This window comes from Neolamprologus brichardi, chromosome 23 (genome assembly GCF_056152115.1).
Source record: "Neolamprologus brichardi isolate AB-2024 chromosome 23, ASM5615211v1, whole genome shotgun sequence".
Taxonomy (NCBI): domain Eukaryota; kingdom Metazoa; phylum Chordata; class Actinopteri; order Cichliformes; family Cichlidae; genus Neolamprologus; species Neolamprologus brichardi.
The window spans coordinates 14,105,169-14,124,424 of NC_142125.1; the positions used below are offsets into that span (position 1 = coordinate 14,105,169).

The 19,256-nt window shown below is 41.8% G+C and overlaps 1 protein-coding gene across 2 annotated transcripts in view; it reads right to left on the minus strand.

Moving 5' to 3' along the window:
- Window positions 1-3,256: 3,256 nt before the first annotated feature.
- The window catches only part of LOC102776192 (uncharacterized), a 92,000-nt gene continuing 76,000 nt past the window's right edge, over window positions 3,257-19,256 (minus strand). For both annotated transcript variants that reach the window (XM_035907545.2, XM_006790464.3), the window contains exons 4-5: window positions 13,716-13,921; window positions 3,257-4,821 (exon numbers count right to left, since the gene is read on the minus strand). In XM_035907545.2, coding sequence (XP_035763438.2) covers window positions 4,614-4,821; window positions 13,716-13,921 — 414 coding nt within the window. In that variant the 3' untranslated portion in view covers window positions 3,257-4,613. The remainder of the gene's footprint in view (window positions 4,822-13,715; window positions 13,922-19,256) is intronic.

Sequence of the window (19,256 nt, forward strand, 5' to 3'; positions counted from 1 at the left end):
TACTTTAAAATGATGAAAGCACTCTCCTGTCATCATCAGAGCAGAGCCTGCCTTTGTTTGCTTAATATGTAAACACCATCTGTATTTTGTTTAATCCTCCTCAACAGGTAGCCAGCTCTAAAGCGGATCCCCTGTCACTTGCAACCTAGGACATTTGGCGCTCTGACACGCTCATTCGAATCCGTGTGTTGGCGCTTCAAAGCAAATATCTTGTTCACATGTGGTCTGAAGCGCTGCGGGTGTGTTTGACTGGATCTCAGTCAGCGAAGAGCGGGAGCTTTATCTCTCCTGATGGATCTGGCCACTCATAATGAGGTGGACTCTTCTAATGAGCTCTGATTTCACAAAGCCCTGGGCTTGAGTTCAATCTAATGAGTGAGGGGCATTAATAAGTTTGGGTTGAGTTTTGCGAATGTGCTCCGTGGAAAATTTTTATTAGGAGACTGAACGATTCGGGTTCCCCGATACGTGACAATATACACATCTTGGGTATATTATGGTCTAATTAGACATTTGTAGGTAGCGCTTTTTAACTGCAACACATATTGTATCAGTGTCATAAGGTGATTATAGAGGTGATGCACTTGTTAACAAATCAAATGCCAGTATCAAAGGCAAATCCTCCTTATATTAGTACAAATTTATTGGAGTGAAGAGTCTGTCCTTCCCACGCTGTAATTCGATTGCCTACCTATGCACAAAGGAGTCACAAGGAATGAAATGGCAGGTAATCGAGTCACTTTCTTTCCTCGCTACTGCAGTCAGTGAAAATGCAATATATAGAGTATGCAACATATGTCACACAGAGTAAGTATAACAATATATTTAAAAAAATGTATCACATGTAAAAAATCATGTAAAAAAACCCTCCAAAATACTGCAATACAACTTCTGATTAGTCAGTCTAAACCCTGAAGATGTTTGATTTGCAATACTGAAAAGCAGCAACACCAACTGTGCGTAATGTGAAAGACATCCCTTGTAATCATGAACCCACAAATACACTGCACTGCTATTCCTCTCAGTGTTGTGGAGCATTTTAGTGTCATTTGGTTTACAAGCTCAGATAAATCCAATTACACAGCAGCAAATGACACAAAGAAAATAGCAAGTGCACATAGTTGAGCATCCACAAACTAGACCTAGACACATTTTCATCCAATGGTGGAGACCAAAACTGAGCTCAGTGTAAAATGAATATTGGACACATTAGCTGTTAGCATGCTTTACAATATTTGCATTATCCCTTTGCTACTATGGTAATTCAGCAGATTTATGCAATAAATAATGGTTACATTTGTTGACTAAAATTTGGAATTGTGCAATTTACTATATTCCATAAAATCTCTCGCTGTGTGTGTGTGTGTGTGTGTGTGTGTGTGCGCGCTCTACACAAAATATATTGAGTCATTAACCATTTTAGCCTCTATGCATTGTGTCATGCTTATTTCACCACAATAACTTGTAATAATTTGTATCCACGAAGCTTCAGTTACTCATGATACATTATAACGCCAATTAGGTTGCCTGGCAACCACCTAGCAACAGGATAGAATGACCTATTTTTAAAAGATCGACGTCTACCACCTCATCTTTTTTTTAAACTTTTCTCAGGGTGATTAAGAATATGAACTCACCAACAGCTCAATAACACAATACTGTAGCATGACCACGTACAACTCATTTAATTCGATTTTAATTTTTATTAATCTACCAAATTACTGAGTTGTTATTTCAGCAGTGGATTTTCCTAATGCTACACAGCATATTGCTCACTTGCTGTTATCACATGATTTTACTATTTCCACCACTGATAAATACTGAACAATGTGATAATGTGCTGATGGTGGTGGTATGCTCCTACAGTACTATGGGCAGCTGTAGCTCAGGTGGTAGAGTAGGCAGGCCATTAATCATACGAGTGGCAGTCCATTCCCTCTCTCTTTTTGTCCATATGACAAAGTGTCCTTGAGCAAGACACTTTAACCCAAATTATTCCCACTGTGTGGATGTGGTGAAATATGTTTTGGACAAAAGCGTCAAACAGAAACAAACTAAGAAAAAAAAAAAATACACACAACCTGAAGTCACCTGGAAGCAGCAGAATGCTGATGACACACAGGAAGTTAAGGACAGAAGAGGACACCGGCCAGGATTCGGAAAGGCATTTGTCTTGCAGGATGGTCTCGTAACCTTTCAGTCTGCCATTTGCGGAGATGTCTTGTCGGTGTGTATAGATGTAAGAGAGCCCACTGGAGGTGTGCCCTCCCCATGTGCCCACCTGCCTCTCTTACTGCAGTCTGCTGTGCCATGTGGAGCCCCAGATGTAGCCTACAGAATAATCCACACTCGTACACTCATGAAGGTGTCCATCTGGTCCCACGCGCTCAAATTAAGTCCCAGAACCCGTACAGGCATGGGGACACTGTTGTTGTGGCATTTAACAGATTCGAGAGCCTGAGATACTGCTGTACTTCTTCTATTCTGTCTGTAGGAAGGCCCGAGCTGAGGCGCTGCACAGCTGAGAGTCACTTGGCTGTGACTGGGAGGTGAAACGGAAAGGGACTGAGCAGGATAAGCCTGCAGAGCTCACTGCTAGCAGAGCAGAGCGAGGAGGATCTTTTTACATTAGCTGAGCCTCAGGCACATGCAGATAACAGCAAAGCTCCTGCCTGGCAGGAGAGGCACCAACACTGCAGCCCTGCATCACAGCTGGCAATGTTTATCCAATCAAAATAAAAGAGCGCTTTTTATACTTCAAGGTTTTGTCTTCACATCTGAATAATATCTCACGTGTTTGCTTTTGACTAAATATAGACTGACCTGAAAACAACTGAATACAAACATCAGATAGAGGCCCGCCTCAGTTTATAATAACTCTCATTTACTTTATAACCCCCCCACAGTGATTTAACAAAGGACAACACTCAGTTATTTGACTGTTTAATATACAAGACAGTTTCCTATGAAACACATTTATACAGGAACACCAATTTACAGCACATTTGAGCGAATACTGAAGGAGAACTCCACTCAAAACCTGGATGATGTCATCAACGTGTCATCACTCGGGTGACAGCTTGGAGGTTAAGAGTCCTTCTGAGTGCAGGTCTAATACCCTCCTTGGAGCTTCAGTTTCTCCCCCCGTTAAAAACATGTAAATGAATCCCGGACAATCTCCCAAAATTGCACTATATTTACTTCCAGGAATAACCTTTATATAACCTTTAATTACCACCCCCCCCCCCCAAAAAAAAAAACAAAAACAAAATAGTTTCCTATTGCAGGAACTTGCCATAACACTGATGTTAATATTTTTTGTTATCAGTATGCTGATTATAAGTTATTTGATGCTATAATAAGATTATTTGTCCTCATTACAGATCGCTGTGACTGACAGCTGCTTTGAATAAAGAAGAAGCACCTGCTGATGTCTGAGTGGGTTGTTCTGATGTAAACTATTCAAAGTGAACTATTCAAAGGTTTTGTGGGAAGCTGCTATGGGAAACTTTATTTGAAAGTAATGCAAACTTACACCAAGCAAGGTAATTGTGCAATCAACATGTTAGGTCTCTCCTCCAGAAAAGCAGTTTATTCACCAGGACCCGCTGGCTGCAACCGTGGCAGATGGGAATCGGTACTATTTAATATTTTACATGATTCATCTAGCAGTTGCAAAGCTGATTGGTGACAGTCATCAGGAACAGCAGGCTAAAAAGATGCACTTGATAGATTAATGTCTGTCTTACACCATTTTCAACTGCCCACAACGTCAGTTTTGGAAGAGACCAAAGACACAACATATCGGGGGTCGGGGGTGAGCTTCAGAGCTCACCTGGTATGCAGATTTCATCAAAGCCAGGCTCTATGTTCCCAGACTTTGTGCTAAGCTAACCTAACCAGCAATAATTTTATATTTAATAAACAGATGTGTGTTTGATTATCATTCCTCTCATCCATCTCTTTTGCTGCAAATGGCCCAAAATGTTAATTCCAAGCAGTTATAGGTGAAAATAATGTGCAGACAGTGTGATGGTAATATAACATGAGAGCGACTTGTTAGCACGTTTTCTGTCTGTATAATAATGGTTTATGTTTAAAGAACTAGTGTCTCTCTGGGAAGCTTTAGTCTCATTTCTGAAGCAGCAGCGGGACAGACGTTGCTCTCGCCCCCGTCCTCGTCACCACTTCACAGGCTATTCAATTAGCAGAAGAAGCATGGGAGATGGAGCCATAATGGAGCTGATGAGATGCACAAGGACAGGTGACACTAATCAGAGCGGCGCCCCATTGTCTCTGTGTGGGCATCATTAAGGAAAGGGAGTAATTTCAGGCTTTTTTTCCCCTCTCTAAGCCTGAATACACTCATGCTGCCTGCGTGCATTCTCTTCCTTGTTATCAATTTGCAACATGTGTGAATATATCCACTGAAACGAGTGAGAGTGTAAGGAAAACAAGAATATTTGACACCTCAAAAATAGGTTTTCAAGTGTAACTTCTTATAAATGCCACACTGATATACTGATGCGATAGCTTCAATGGCTCTCAGACACATCTAATTCCCCAAGGATTTACTCTCACCCTGTAATCTGTAAACTCCTTCTGTTGTTGGTTCAGAAAAGGCTGAGGCATCCACTCTTCAACACATCCACTTTCCTCTCCTCCATGTGAGTGGGTGAGGCCGCTGATGATGCCGAGGCGGCCTCAGGCCGATCCCAGAGGCTGGGGTTGCTTCTGTCTTCCGTCGAGCCTCTGGGCTGGACTACGAAGGAGTTCTGCGCCGCCTGCCGGTACCGAGAGCTGAAGTAACTCCATAGACACCTGAGAAAATCCAGCCAAAGCACAAAGATTAGGAAAAGACTCAAGGTTTGACTGCTTCATCCCACATAATTTTGCCGAAAAAGTCCAATTAGCTACATTCGCACTTTGGCAAATCCCAAATAACTTTGTTAGTGTAATAACATAATCCTAATCTCATTACTAAGTCCCTCTCCTCCCATTAACTTAGTCGTTAGAGAGCGTGGAAGCCTGCAGCTGAATTCAGAGGGCCTCCCATACAGCCCAGTCTTAAAATATTCACGAGCTTCACCGTCTCATGCTGACATTAAAATTCTTTTGATGCATCTGTAAACACCGATGAGCCAAACTTTTACGACCACTAACCCAAATATGCTGTGGTCCTCTGCTTGCCGCTAAGCATCTGAAACCAAGCTGAGGCACGATCCCTACACGACTCATCGTTAGCAGCAGATTCCTTAAGAGCTTGAGGGGCCGCAGATCATACTTTTTTCATTATATTTCTCAACAGCTTGTGGCTGTTTGTCCCTCCTCACCCTGCGGTTGACCCACAAATTTTCCCACTTTAGAAACAATCAATCTTAGTCATCAGTCGTTATGTCTGGATTACAGGGATTAACACCTGGTTGTGTCTCCCAAATCCAACATACTGATTACACAAACCAACTGTTCACGTACCCTTTGAACATGCCATGAGCCAATCATCATTACTCACTTCCTCTGCGAGTTCTTGTAATCATTTGGCTAATTTGTGTAAATCAGAACCTGCTACACTGGAGTGAAATTACACATTTTTCTATCCAGCACCATCTCCTGCAAAAACATCTATACAAGACGTCTTTGCTTGGTCAAAAACATGTTGGAAGAAACTGCTCAGATCGTCTAAGCCAGGATGTTTAATACTCCTGCACTGCAGAGAAAAGGTATGAAAGAGGTCAGTGTGGGCAGTTAAGATTCCAAAGAACAGGACTCCACAGAGAGGTCAACAAAGCTGCAAGAGTGTAAACGATTAAATACGGTTTCTGTGAAAGTCCACAAGGAGTGTCCGGATGCTGCTCAATATTTACTGTTGTGAACGTCTTGTAAACAGGCACATGAAGATGGAAATAAGTATTAACAGAACCAAGTCTGTGTGTTTTAGAGTACATCAGGGCCATTAACTCCTTAACATTCACCCTCTTTATTAAACAGGGATAAAAACTTGGAAGCACTTTGTTTGTTGGACTCTTGCATGCAAAAAGCACATGTCACCTAATATACAGCCAAAACCTTTTTGCCCTTATATTACAAAAAACTGTTGCTGCTGAACTGAGACCAACTGAACTGTGAGGATGTTTTAAAAAAAAAAAAAAACTATGTTCTTCTTTGTGCACAGTAGCTCAAAATGTATCTGAAAAGATCTCACCAACCAATGCGCTCACCTCTTAGTTGCTATGCACAAACAATTGTTACGAGAGCATTGTTGTATTGTTGTGCGAGCATCTGGTGCCTGTGTTGTCCTGCGGGCGGATTTTGCTTACATGGTTTGAGTTTGCTTATGAACAAAATGAGACACAAGTTGAATTTTGTTAAAATAAAGGTCAGCACAATAAATACTACTCTCTTTCCTGAAGGGAGAGATCGCTTCCAGGTTGACGATCCCCTCCGCCCACAGCACAAAACTAGGATATAAAAGATGGACAGAGCTTGCGGGTCTTAAAGGTGAATCCGGTGAGGAAGTGCTTAAACTTTCATTCTTTTTAATGACCAGTGGGGACCGGGTCCTTCGCTAAAAAAGACTTCCGGTTGCATAAAAGTCTCTGGGATTTCAGCCCTCGGCGCCCCCGTTCTCTGACTTCAGTAAATATAAATTATCCTCATTATTAAAGCTAAAAAGGAGGCATGCTAACTAAGTAATAACTCAATGGCAACTCTTTAGTCAATACTCCTGCACTGCAGATTTTTGAAGAATTCCTTTGAACAACAATTAAATCCAACCCACCAAGATACTAATGAAAAATACACTCATAAGAGGTCTTCACTAATATCTCAGTGGCTATGTTCATCTTCTATAATGTCTGTGGACACAATGGGTCACCGAGTGGCTTGATGAGTATAAAAAAATGATAAAGCTTTTAGATTAACCCACTCTCAACCCAGAGATAACAGGCCAGTGCATTGGACCGTGTTCACCATCAAAACACCAAATTAAGAAATATGCTTTGGTAGAGTGGCATTTATAACTCGAATTGAATTCCAGAAACTCAACGGAGAATCAATGCCAAAGAAGCCATCAGTGGTCTTTTCTTTAATTTTTAATTAATCTGAATATAAAATGTTAATGGGTAAACCTTTGAGGAGTTGGTGATGGGAGCCAGACTAGCTCTTTCCACCTTACCTCCCACCTATACATTAAGCATACAAAGCATCAGCGACTCAGAGAATGTTTGACAAGTGAAAAACAGAGTGTCCCATGTCTGTCTTGGAGTGGATGTGGCAGGACAACAAATACATACATTCATACATACAACATACAGAAAGAAAGAAAGAGAAAAAATGCTGAAAATGTAAAATTCTACTGTGACACTGGAAAAAAGCACGTTTCAGTCTTGGGAGACCTTCCATGAGTGTGTTCTTGTAGACACAGTGCATACCAACTATCTCAGTAATCAGTTACTGATCATTGGGTTCATGTGACTGATGTAGAAGCTAATCATGATAGCTTGACTCTGACGTGGCCAGGCGGCAACACACTGTATCATTTCCTACAATCAGCAGCCACTTAATATGAAGACATTCACCTTTCAGCGCTGCCTTCAACCTGATCGAAAACCACGCGAAGACTGCTTATTTCCACCTGGATTTTTTCACCATTAAAAAAAAAACAGTTTTAATTTAGCATTTTACAAAATAATAATAGGTGGACAAAAAAATCCTTTTCCCAGTACACTGAATGCATAACCTCGGTTCACCACAGTAATTGGCTGCTGAGGCAAATCAATGCCTCAGATCAGAATTGAAGCCTTCGGCTTGTTTACAACATCTATCATTTGTTCTTATCAAGAGTGATCAGAGCAATTTTCCCTCCCTTAATATAGGTTTGATGGGACAAAGAAAAGCTCAATTCTCAGAGAATTGGAAAACACATTTCTTGTGCTTTGTGGTAACTAAACTGTCAACAGATAAGAGAGTCCATGGTATCAACTCGTGGGTAATTCATCTTACAATTGTGCTGTTGTGTTTTCCTTTGGAACGGCTTGCAAATTTGGTTTGAGGCCTTTTGCTCAAATGTCAGCGCGAATGCTTTGTCCAAACGTTCGCAAAAAAACGAGAATGTAAAGCAGAATGTACGCTCAGAGCACTCGTCTCCAAATCTGCTCAACTTACGTGCAGTGGCCACTTAAAAGCAGCACATTTGTAGCCTTGTGTGCACTTCTAAATCTGTAAAAGGGCGATGAGCTATTCGTCCTCAAGCAGCTCTGCAAACTGCTGTAGACAGTAGCGTGAGGTGAGAGAGCAGTGTAGGCCACTTTGTATCATGTCAGTGCTAGCGGTTAGACGCCATCTCCACAGTGTCCCTTGTCACCAATCACATCCTTTTAAACCACCCAGGGAGCTCGACACCCCCCCTCACACACACACATACACACTCCCTTATCTGTCAATGCTGCTTAAATAATGTAATTAATGACTTAATTAACATTTCCATAATCTATTTTAATAAATCTAACACGGCATAATGAGAGTTTCTAACCTCCAGGCAATGGCATATAAAAATTCACAGCGCAGAGCTGCATGGTCAGGGCACTGTCGCAGCGCCGCAAACTCTCACCATGACAGTAAAGGAAGGAGAGAGCGCATACTGTGTGACAGCCTTCTGAAAGGCAGTTCAAGTCTGACAAATATCATGTGACTTCGTGAATGTGTCCAATAACAGACCTGCAGCACGAGGAGGAGGCAAGAAGATTATTTTGGAGGGTCAAAACGCCGGAAGGAGGCCAGAGCATCGCTAAAAGAAGGATTGTTCGAGTTTTTATGAGATGAACAAAAGTGCGTTCTTGAACTCAACTGTGAAATAAAAATTATTATTGTCAAGTTGAGCTTACATGTGGAGCTGGACCTGCTGCGTGGTTTCGTCTAAATAAATCTTACATAACAAAAGATGCTGTAGCTGACACACAACAACGACACAGATCTGGGTGATTAATCAGATTTTAATCTCAGTTCCATTTTGCTTCCCAGTGATTATCCTGTTTTCCTTCTCTCACCCCAACCGGTCGCAGCAGATGGCCCCGCCCCTCCCTGAGCCTGGTTCTGCCGGAGGTTTCTTCCTGCTAAAAGGAAGTTTTTCCTTCCCACTGTCGCCAAAGTGCTTGCTGATAGGGGGTCATATGATTGTTGGGTTTTTCTCTGTATCTATTATTGTGCGATCTACTCTACAATATAAAGCGCCTTGAGGCAACTTTTGTTGTGATTTGGTGCTATATAAATACAATTGAATTGAATTGATTCTAAAAACTAAATAACTGGGATAAAAAGATTATTCTTTGGAATTAAGTTTTGTTATGTTATACATGAAGCGTGCCTCTTGTTCACTGTTGCTCACAGAGTCTTCGGACAGTAAATCCATTCTATGGGCAGTAAAACTTTTTGTCGATCAACATCTGGCGAGTCCGTCCGCAGCTGCCTTTGTCTCTGGATCGCCCGGGGTCTGTCACTTTTGGTAGCAGGCAACAAATGGCTTCTGCCTTTTGTTGTTCACCCTGTAGCTACTGAGTAGGACCCTCAAGATGTGCAAGTCCACTGTCCCTTGAGTCTCTCATTGGTGTCAAAATCTACCAGGGACTGACTGGTGGATTTTCTTGCAAGACGAGGTTTTATGGTCAAATACACCCCCTAATTAGCACGTAACTCCATAGAAGATGAACCTGTGTCCTGCACTTATTTTCCCCCATTAGTTTTTTGTTTAAATTAAGCAAATGAGTTCACAACAAGGATCCAACATGATGCAGACAATAAAAGGTCATTCTGAGCTGTTTGCTTGTTTATCTTCATCTTATCCCTGTCTGTCAGACTAACGGGCAGAGTCGTGGGTGGGGGTGAGTTGGGGTCGTTCCTTACTAGAGCTCCCACCCTTGGGGCTGAAGTGTGACTGAGATGCACACTGACAAGGGGCAGCAGGACACTGGCACATCCCAGGCAGCACAAGCACAATGAGACACAAGGTCTGTGTAGACCACCAATCCTAATGAGGGCTCCCATTAACCTTCTTACTGTACCAGTAATAATGTACAGTTAGGTCATTAACTATTTAGACAATAACAACTTTTGCAGTTTTACCTCTGTACACCACCACGGTGGATTTTAACTTTCACTTTTAATTCATTCAAAGGGTTTTTAAAAAGTATTTTATTAGCTTTCTTTTTTATACACAGTGCCCCATTTTCAGAGGCTCAACTGAAAACTCGATAACTGAAAAGTTGATCCATTGGGTTGAGATCCTATGACTGACTTGTCCATTGAAGAATTTTTAAATTCTTTGCTTTGAGAAGCTCTTGGGTTGTTTTTGAGGTTTGCTTTGGATTATTATCTATTTGCACTATGAGTGCCGTCCCACCAGTTTTACAGCACTGGGGTGAACGTGAGCAGAGTGCTGCCCTGTACCCCTCACAATTCATCCTGCTCCTTTTATTAGCAGTGACATCATCAATAAAAACATTACTGACCCAGTTCCACTTGCAGCCATACATGCCCATGCCATTAAATTACACCATGTTTTACAGATGATGTAGTATGCTTCAGGTCCAAAACTTTTCCTTTTCTTCTCCATGTTTTTCTCTTCCCATCATTCTGGTACATCTTTCAGTGCCAGTTTCATCTTGGCTTCTGTCCAAAGGCTGTTTTCCAGAACTGTGCAGGCACTTTTAGATGTTTTTTGTCTAATCTGACATTCTTTTTCCTGGGTGTAACAAGTTGTTTGCACATTCTTGGTTGAAGGCTTTCAATCAAAGCAGAAAAATATAACTAGTAGTTCAACTTTAATCGAACTGAGTTTTTTCACACCTGTTGGTGTTACTGAGCCGGTCAGCACAGTCCTCTTTTTAAGAAGGAACCAGATTGTCGATTTGGACACTCATGACGTTTTTACTAAATCTATGATAGTTCAAATGCCTTCCTCACTAGCACTGATATTTCTTTAGGCCTCAATTTCAACACTTAAAATCAAATACAGATTGTTTATCTGCATACTTTGTCATGAAAATACAAGGCAAGCAGACTCACTTGGATATCAAACTGCTTGTCCATCAACAGTTTAATTTGTTTTAAACCTTGGAAAATGGTTTGGCTGTGTGTAAAAATGACTATGATTGTTAAACCACTTGAGTTAAAGTTGAAAGTCTGAACTTCAGTCTTATTTTTGATTGATTTTTAATTTAACATCCACTGTAGTAGGGCTGGGCGATATGGCCTGAAATCCATATCGTGATATAATTTGAAGCATGTGCGGTAACGATATATATCGCAATATATTCTTTTCTTCTGTATAACGATTTTCCACACTATAAGGCACACTTAAAATCCTTTAATTTTCTCAAAAATCGAGTGTGCCTTATGTATGAATTCTGGTTGTGCTTACTGACCTCGAACCGATTTTGGCGTGCAGAAATCTGTTAAAAAATGTTTTGATGGATTGTCAGAGCATTACGGCTGCCGTAGTGAGGAGCTTTGCGGAGTAATCTGGGTCCAAAACTCCATCCGCTTCAGGTCCCAAAGTCAAACGAACACTGAGAGTTAAAAACAGTCTAAATTCTTTCATCTTTAATAAAATCATCAGCGTTGTTGCTTTACCAGGTGTAACAATTAAGTTTAACAACCAGGCATCCTTGAAAACAGAAGTTATTAAATTTAACGGAGTTAGAAGTTAACAGGAAGTTAGCTCGCTAGTTTCCACCTAAACATGACACACGATGTTCTGACTGAGAGATTTTTGAAACGAATTCAAACGTACAGCTCTGCTATCACTTCCAACATAAACAAAGACAGAAAACTAAACAGCAGTGGCATTTGCAGGGTTACTGAAGTTGGACTACCTGGTATATAATGTTGTGCTACATGATTGCTAGCAACACAGCTATGTTAGCATAACATTAGCACAGTAAAGCTGGAGGATGAACGCCAACTTATTTTCCACTCGATAAAAGTTAACGTGAGGGATTCGGGCCAAACTTCAGTCAGGAGAACAACTGAGATTATTCATCCACAATACAAGGTAGTTATTAATGTACTGCAACAACATGGGAATAGAACAGCTACGAGAGAATTCAACATTAATGAATCAATGTTATGGAAGTGAAGCAGAGTTTTTGGCTTTCCCCATATTTCAAAAGTGCTTCATCTCTTTGCTATGACTGTCAGCATAATTTGCAGATGATAATGGTTGTAGCCGCTGTGACGCTTTTGGCCAAAACAGGCGCAGCTTGATGACATCATCAACATGCGCTATCGCGATAGAGCGGTATAGTCAAAATCTCTATCGTTGGCCAAATTTATATCGTTTCTATCGTATATCGTTTATATCGCCCACCCCTACACTGTAGCTCTGTACAGGGGCGAGAATTACAAAAAAAGACAATGCATCACTGTCCAAATACTTATGGACACATTATGGACCTAAACAGATCATCTGTTTAACTTGTTATGTAGACACATGGAAACATGAATAGCACAAAGGAGATGCTCCAATGTGCTACTCACTGAAAACCACATGTCAGCATGAATGATTCCTGTAAGAGTGTGAGAATTTGAACTAAAACATATTTGAACCTCTTTTGACTTAATTATCAAGCAAATACCTGCAGCTGAGATCTGCTGAGAACGCAGCCCATCTGACGCTGCCAAACATGCTGTAAACAAACCAACTTCCTGTCATAAAATTACAGCTCATTACTAGTGTGGATAAGGGCTTCAACAACATAATGATGCAGAAGCACATTACCACCACTATATTTATTAATTACCAGTTGAGTAGCCACATTCCTTGCAAGGGCGGTTAATGGAGGGAGAGGAAGGGGAAAAAAAACATTAGAAGCCTTGTTGAGTTAATTACAAACAGCCTGCCTTTTTTTCTCCAAGTTAAAACAAATACTAGAGGAAGGACACATGTAGAACACAAAGTTTTAATTTTGCTACTGGCACAGAAAGCTGTTTAGGGTGATTGGAGGGTCACTTCCACTGCCACCATCATATTTTAGAAAGTTATTAAGCAGGGGAGCTTGTCTGAATCCCAGCATCCAGTTTAATTAAGCAAAGTCGGCAAAGCCACATTAAAAACATAGCTTGATTTTCAAAAATATTATTAGGAAATATAATTCTACGTAACCCATTATATATTTATCACTAATTTAGGCAATTACAGGTTACATAACCTGTATCTGTAATCTGATTACAGGACCTGCCATATGCTGCTTTCTAATCAGAGAGTAGATATTGTTTATGCCAGAAATCTAATGCATTATTTACAAGTAAGATGTTAATAAAAACAGACTGTTCATTTACTAATGGTTTACAGTACCGCAGGCATCGTTCCAATTAGCAATATAGAGATGGAAAAGGAGACTAAGTGAAAACAAGAGAGGTGGGAGGGTGCTGTGGGTCAGACAACAACATGTTTTCAGAGATGATTATTTGGATGACACAGGCACTCGCTGCTTCTTGTTTTTAAACTCACATAAAAATGAAATGTTACTTGATAATATTGTTTTATGTATTTAGCAGAACAGAATGTGGAAAGAGTGCCGAAAGAATGTTATCACCGTTTTAATCATCAATCATTCTGACCGTGTTAGACTGAGTTCAGCCCAAGGGCACTCCATGGTGGGGAAAAAACAGTACACATATGAGTTAGTTAATAAATGCAGAGTAAAACAGAACACACTCACTTGATGAGCAGGGTCTCTGTCAGTATACCGAAGAAAATTGCTGCCACTTTAAAGGTGCTGGGAGGAGGAGGGCTGGTGAAGGCCGTCATCATGCAGTAAACAGCGTAGGGCACCAGACTCATCAAAACGGTCGCCGTGATCAGCACGAGCCACGTCTGCCACTGGAAGCTCACCGACCGCCACGGGGAACTCCTCTGCAGCTGGTACTGGACGACACAAAGAAGGAAGCCTCGTGACAACGTTCATTCTACATGTAGAAACGCAATGTTTTTGATTCTGACCTCCATGATCACGTTTGGATGAACCCACTTTAAATGCTCAAAGCAGTAAAAAAAAAGCTCAAGTTGCGTAAACTTCATATTTAATGCTACAATAACGTTCATGCGACACTTTCATTTTTTAATTTAGCACCCTGATTATTTCGGAATAACTTCAACTACAGTGTGGATGAAAAGCACCACTTAAAAGTACAATTACCCTGTGCTCATTTCGACTGAATGTGAGCTTGTGTGTGTGTGTGTGTGTGTGACATCAACATATTCATGCTACTGGTGAGAGATAAAACGAAAGAATTAAAATGAGTCCTGTCAAGCTGAGAGTATTATGCAAGAAAGACAGGAGAACATGAAGTAAAAGCAAAGACCAGCCGTCAACCTGTCTGTCAGCGTCACTCTGTTTATTAATAATGTCCAGACTGGCCGCCTGGAAAGCGAAGGGTGTGCATATTATGCATGCGTTATGTCCTTCTAAGTGGTTTGGTAAATTATATTTTGTAGTCAGTAACTCAGGTTGTTTTGTTTACCTGAATATGAGCTCAGCAAATCTGTGACACGAAGAGTTAAGTGAGCTGAGCCGATGACTATCGCCACGTTAGCGCAGACAGGTAAGTGCAGAGCGCTCTGGCTCAGTGTGAAATCCTCCAAAGTCAAATTCAAGCTGTCTCTCTGAAGTTTGCAAGATTACATAAATAGAGACTCACAATTTTGAAACACAATAACATGATCTGCATTCTTATCTTATTGTTTGTAATTTAAATTTTTGTAATTTAATAATGTATACTTTATTGATCCCCGTGGGGAAATTACTTTCTCTGAGTTTACATGAAATTTTTGACTTGAGTCCATAAACTCTGGAGTGCACCTAAACAACACTGTACTTTCTTTATTCTCCAAAAGAGGAAATAAAATACCCACATTTAGCATACTTTAGACATCAATCATCATTCAAGCTAATTTCATCTACTGGTTAATTTCAAGAGCCAATAAAGGCAAAACAAACATTGCAACATGTCTTAATAAGGTGTTATAACAGCAGGAGCGCTGTGAAAGGACATGATATTAAAAAGAATATTATTAGCATAAAAAATGGCATAAAAAACAGGTTCAGGCACTCCACAGATTTGGATTAGTTTGTTTTTAATTTCTCTAGCTGACTAAAATAATGGCCTGTTACTGCTTGTCCAAACCTAACTTAAGTGCCTGGAGTGTGCTGACTGATTCACTGGAGAACATACTTCATGTTAAAACTACCAGCTGTGGTCTGTGCTCTGTATGTTAACGCATTAATATTAAAACACAAACAGAAACAGTGAAATCCCAACAAAACTAAGTGACGGACCTTTAATTGTCTGAAGATAGATATCCTTTCATTATTTCTTCTGTTTAACATGGAAAAACTGGCAGATTTTTGGCATTTCAATCTCCTCCCATTTTGTTAAACTTCATGGATTATAACAACCCAACCTTTCCTGTGCAAATTCACATTAAAAGCTCTCAGAGAAAACACTTGTATTGTGAAAAGTTTGCAGTAACTTGTGTAAAAACAAATTTAAGAAAAACTGCGCATAACATTGTTGACATCTAGCGACTGATTTATGTGTCATTTGACCACAACAGAGAATAAGTGAGAGAGCAATACCATCCCACAGGGAAAGAATGAAGGATAAATCATCATTAGACGATAGGGAATGGTCTCAAGATAGCACTGTGCGCCACTTCTGCAGCCCACATGGAAATACCTAAATGCAGCCAATGCTTACTCAGCTGTGATTGGTCAATACAACTTGGACTACAAATGGAAGTACAAAAATGTTGACCCGATCGCCACAGATCTGGTATATCCATACAAAGATCTCAGTTTATAGAGATTAATAGCTGTCCACCTCGTAGAAATTAGAGGCACTCTAGCTTGTAAATGTGTCCCCATCTTAAAGCAGTTAGCATACACTGAGCAGCAGAACAAAGTTTCTTCATATCCAAATCCTAGTACAGTAACTGCACTTTGACCCTGTAATAGAGACTAAACAAAACCTCCTAATATTGGAAGAAACTCAAACTAATGCTTTAACCTCACACCTGCTCTACACATTCAGTGCTTCATTACTTCAGGCTTGGCATGGTTGTACATAACACCTGAAAGCAGGATAAAACACACACACACACATAACAGACACATATAAGCACTAAAAAATGCATGCAGTCATTAAGTGTGCATGCAAACAGTGCCTTAAGTCCTGTCCAAATATCGCCTCGCTCTGGAGACAAACCAAACCACTTAAACAGCGTTTGATTAGTGTCTGGAATTCATCTGCAAATGCACACTTGCCTTGTCCTCTTTCATGGCTGCTATTCATTAATTAGATTCTTTGTGCAACTGAGCTATCCTCAATGTTTAAGGTTACATCAGGCCCCAGTAAGTGGCTGGCTGATAACAGAATGCATCCATCTTCATTACTCAGCCCTTTCTGTCGAGGCTTGCTCCTCCACAAGTGAGCAATGTCAGTAGGTTCTAAGAAGCTGATACATTTCATTGCATTCAAATCCTGAACTTTTGCCTCCTTTGATTTCGGTTGATCTGATTAAATTACTGGGTTATGGTTTCCACTCGTGTTCTCTCGTGGTTCTTTTGTGGTGGTTTTTTTTCCTTGTCAAGGTCGAGCAGTGTCACAGCCAAATGAAAACCAATAACCTTTTGGGGGGTTTAGACTGCAAACCTTTTTTGTCCATGTATATATCTTATTGTATATATATATATATATATATATATATATATATATATATATATTATATATATATACACACATATATATATATATAATAATGTGACATTACAATGAGATATATACATATATATATATATATATATGTATATATATAATATATTATATATATATGTAGGCGAGTGGCTCCAGCAGATCCCGGGAATAACATCGGAGATCTCTGTCCAGAAGAGCGCAGTCCTGGGAACAGCTAAGATACTGCGCAGGACCCTCAAGCTCCCAGGCCTTGAAGGATAAACCGCCCGCAGGGGCGTGCTGGGTGTTTGTTTTTTTTTTTTTTATATATATATATCCACTAGTGGATCTGAGGGCAGACCATAGCGACCTCCCTGAACAGGGTCCAGTAACCATCACAGTGGCAGATATCCATGAAAGGGTCTCCAGTATGAAGAGTTGGACAGCACCAGGGCCCGACATGGTTCACGCCTACTGGCTAAAGAAGCTGACTGCACTCCACGAGCGTCTGGCAGCACAAATGAACCAGCTGCTAGTTAACGAGGGACACCCGGAATGGCTAACCGAAGGTCGGACGGTCCTGATCCCCAAGGACCCCAAGAAGGGACCAGTCCCCTCCAACTACCGACCAATAACCTGCCTCAGTATTACTTGGAAGCTCCTGTCAGGCATCATATCGGCTAAGATGAACAGGCACATGGGTCAATACATGAGCGGGACACAGAAAGGAATTGGCAAGAATACCAGAGGTGCAAAACACCAGCTACTGGTAGACAGAACAGTCAGCCGAGACTGCAAGACCAGACTGACCAACCTGTGCACTGCCTGGATTGATTACAAGAAGGCCTATGACTCAGTGCCCCACAGCTGGATACTGGAATGCCTAGAATTGTACAAGATCAACAGGACCCTAAGAGCCTTCATCAGGAACTCAATGGGGATGTGGCGTACAACACTAGAGGCCAACTCCAAGCCCATAGCACAAGTCACCATCAAGTGCAGGATCTACCAAGGAGATGCTCTCTCCCCACTGCTGTTCTGCATAGGCCTGAACCCCCTCAGTGAGATCATTAACAAGACTGGCTACGGATACCGACTACGGAACGGAGCAGTTTCAGCCACCTCCTGTACATGGATGACATCAAGCTGTATGCCAAGAGTGAACGAGACATCGATTCACTGATCCACACCACGAGGATATACAGCAATGACATTGGAATGTCGTTCGGGCTGGAGAAGTGTAGTCGGATGGTAACAAAGAGAGGGAAGGTAGTCAGAACTGAGGGGATTGAACTACCAGAAGGCAACATTGCAGACATAGAGGACAGTTACAAGTACCTGGGGATCCCGCAGGCGAATGGGAACCATGAAGAGGCCGCTAGGAAAGCTGCAACCACCAAGTACCTGCAGAGGGTCAGGCAAGTCCTGAGGAGTCAGTTGAACGGTAAGAACAAGATCCGGGCCATCAACACGTACGCCCTGCCCGTGATCAGGTACCCTGCTGGGGTAATAGGCTGGCCAAAGGAGGAGATAGAAGCCACTGACATAAAGACAAGAAAGCTCCTTACCATGCATGGAGGGTTTCACCCCAAGTCCAGCACCCTGAGGCTGTACGCTAAGCGGAAGGAAGGGGGGCGGGGACTGGTGAGTGTCAGCACCACAGTCCAGGATGAGACAACGAACATCCAAGAATACATCACGAAGATGGCCCCAACTGACAGCGTGCTCAGTGAATACCTCAGGCAGCAGAAACCCAAGAAAGAGGAGGGAGACGAGGAACCATCATGGAAGGACAGGCCCCTGCACGGTATGTACCACCGGCAGATAGAGGAGGTGGCTGATATCCAGAAATCCTACCAGTGGCTGGACAAAGCTGGACTGAAAGATAGCACAGAGGCACTAATCATGGCTGCACAGGAACAAGCTCTGAGTACAAGATCCATAGAGGCTGGGGTCTATCACACCAGGCAAGACCCCAGGTGCAGGCTGTGTAAAGATGCCCCAGAGACAATCCAGCACATAACAGCAGGGTGCAAGATGCTAGCAGGCAAGGCATACATGGAACGCCATAACCAAGTGGCCGGCATAGTGTACAGGAACATCTGTGCCGAGTATAACCTGGAAGTCCCGAGGTCAAAATGGGAGATGCCCCCAAGGGTGGTGGAGAATGACCGAGCTAAGATCCTGTGGGACTTCCAGATACAGACGGACAAAATGGTGGTGGCTAACCAACTGGACATAGTGTGGTAGACAAACAGAAGAAGACGGCCGTAGTGATCGATGTAGCGGTTCCGAATGACAGCAATATCAGGAAGAAGGAACACGAGAAGCTGGAGAAATACCAAGGGCTCAGAGAAGAGCTCAAGAGGATGTGGAGGGTGAAGGTAACGGTGGTCCCCGTGGTAATCGGAGCACTAGGTGCGGTGACTCCCAAGCTAGGCGAATGGCTCCAGCAGATCCCGGGAATAACATCGGAGATCTCTGTCCAGAAGAGCGCAGTCCTGGGAACAGCTAAGATACTGCGCAGG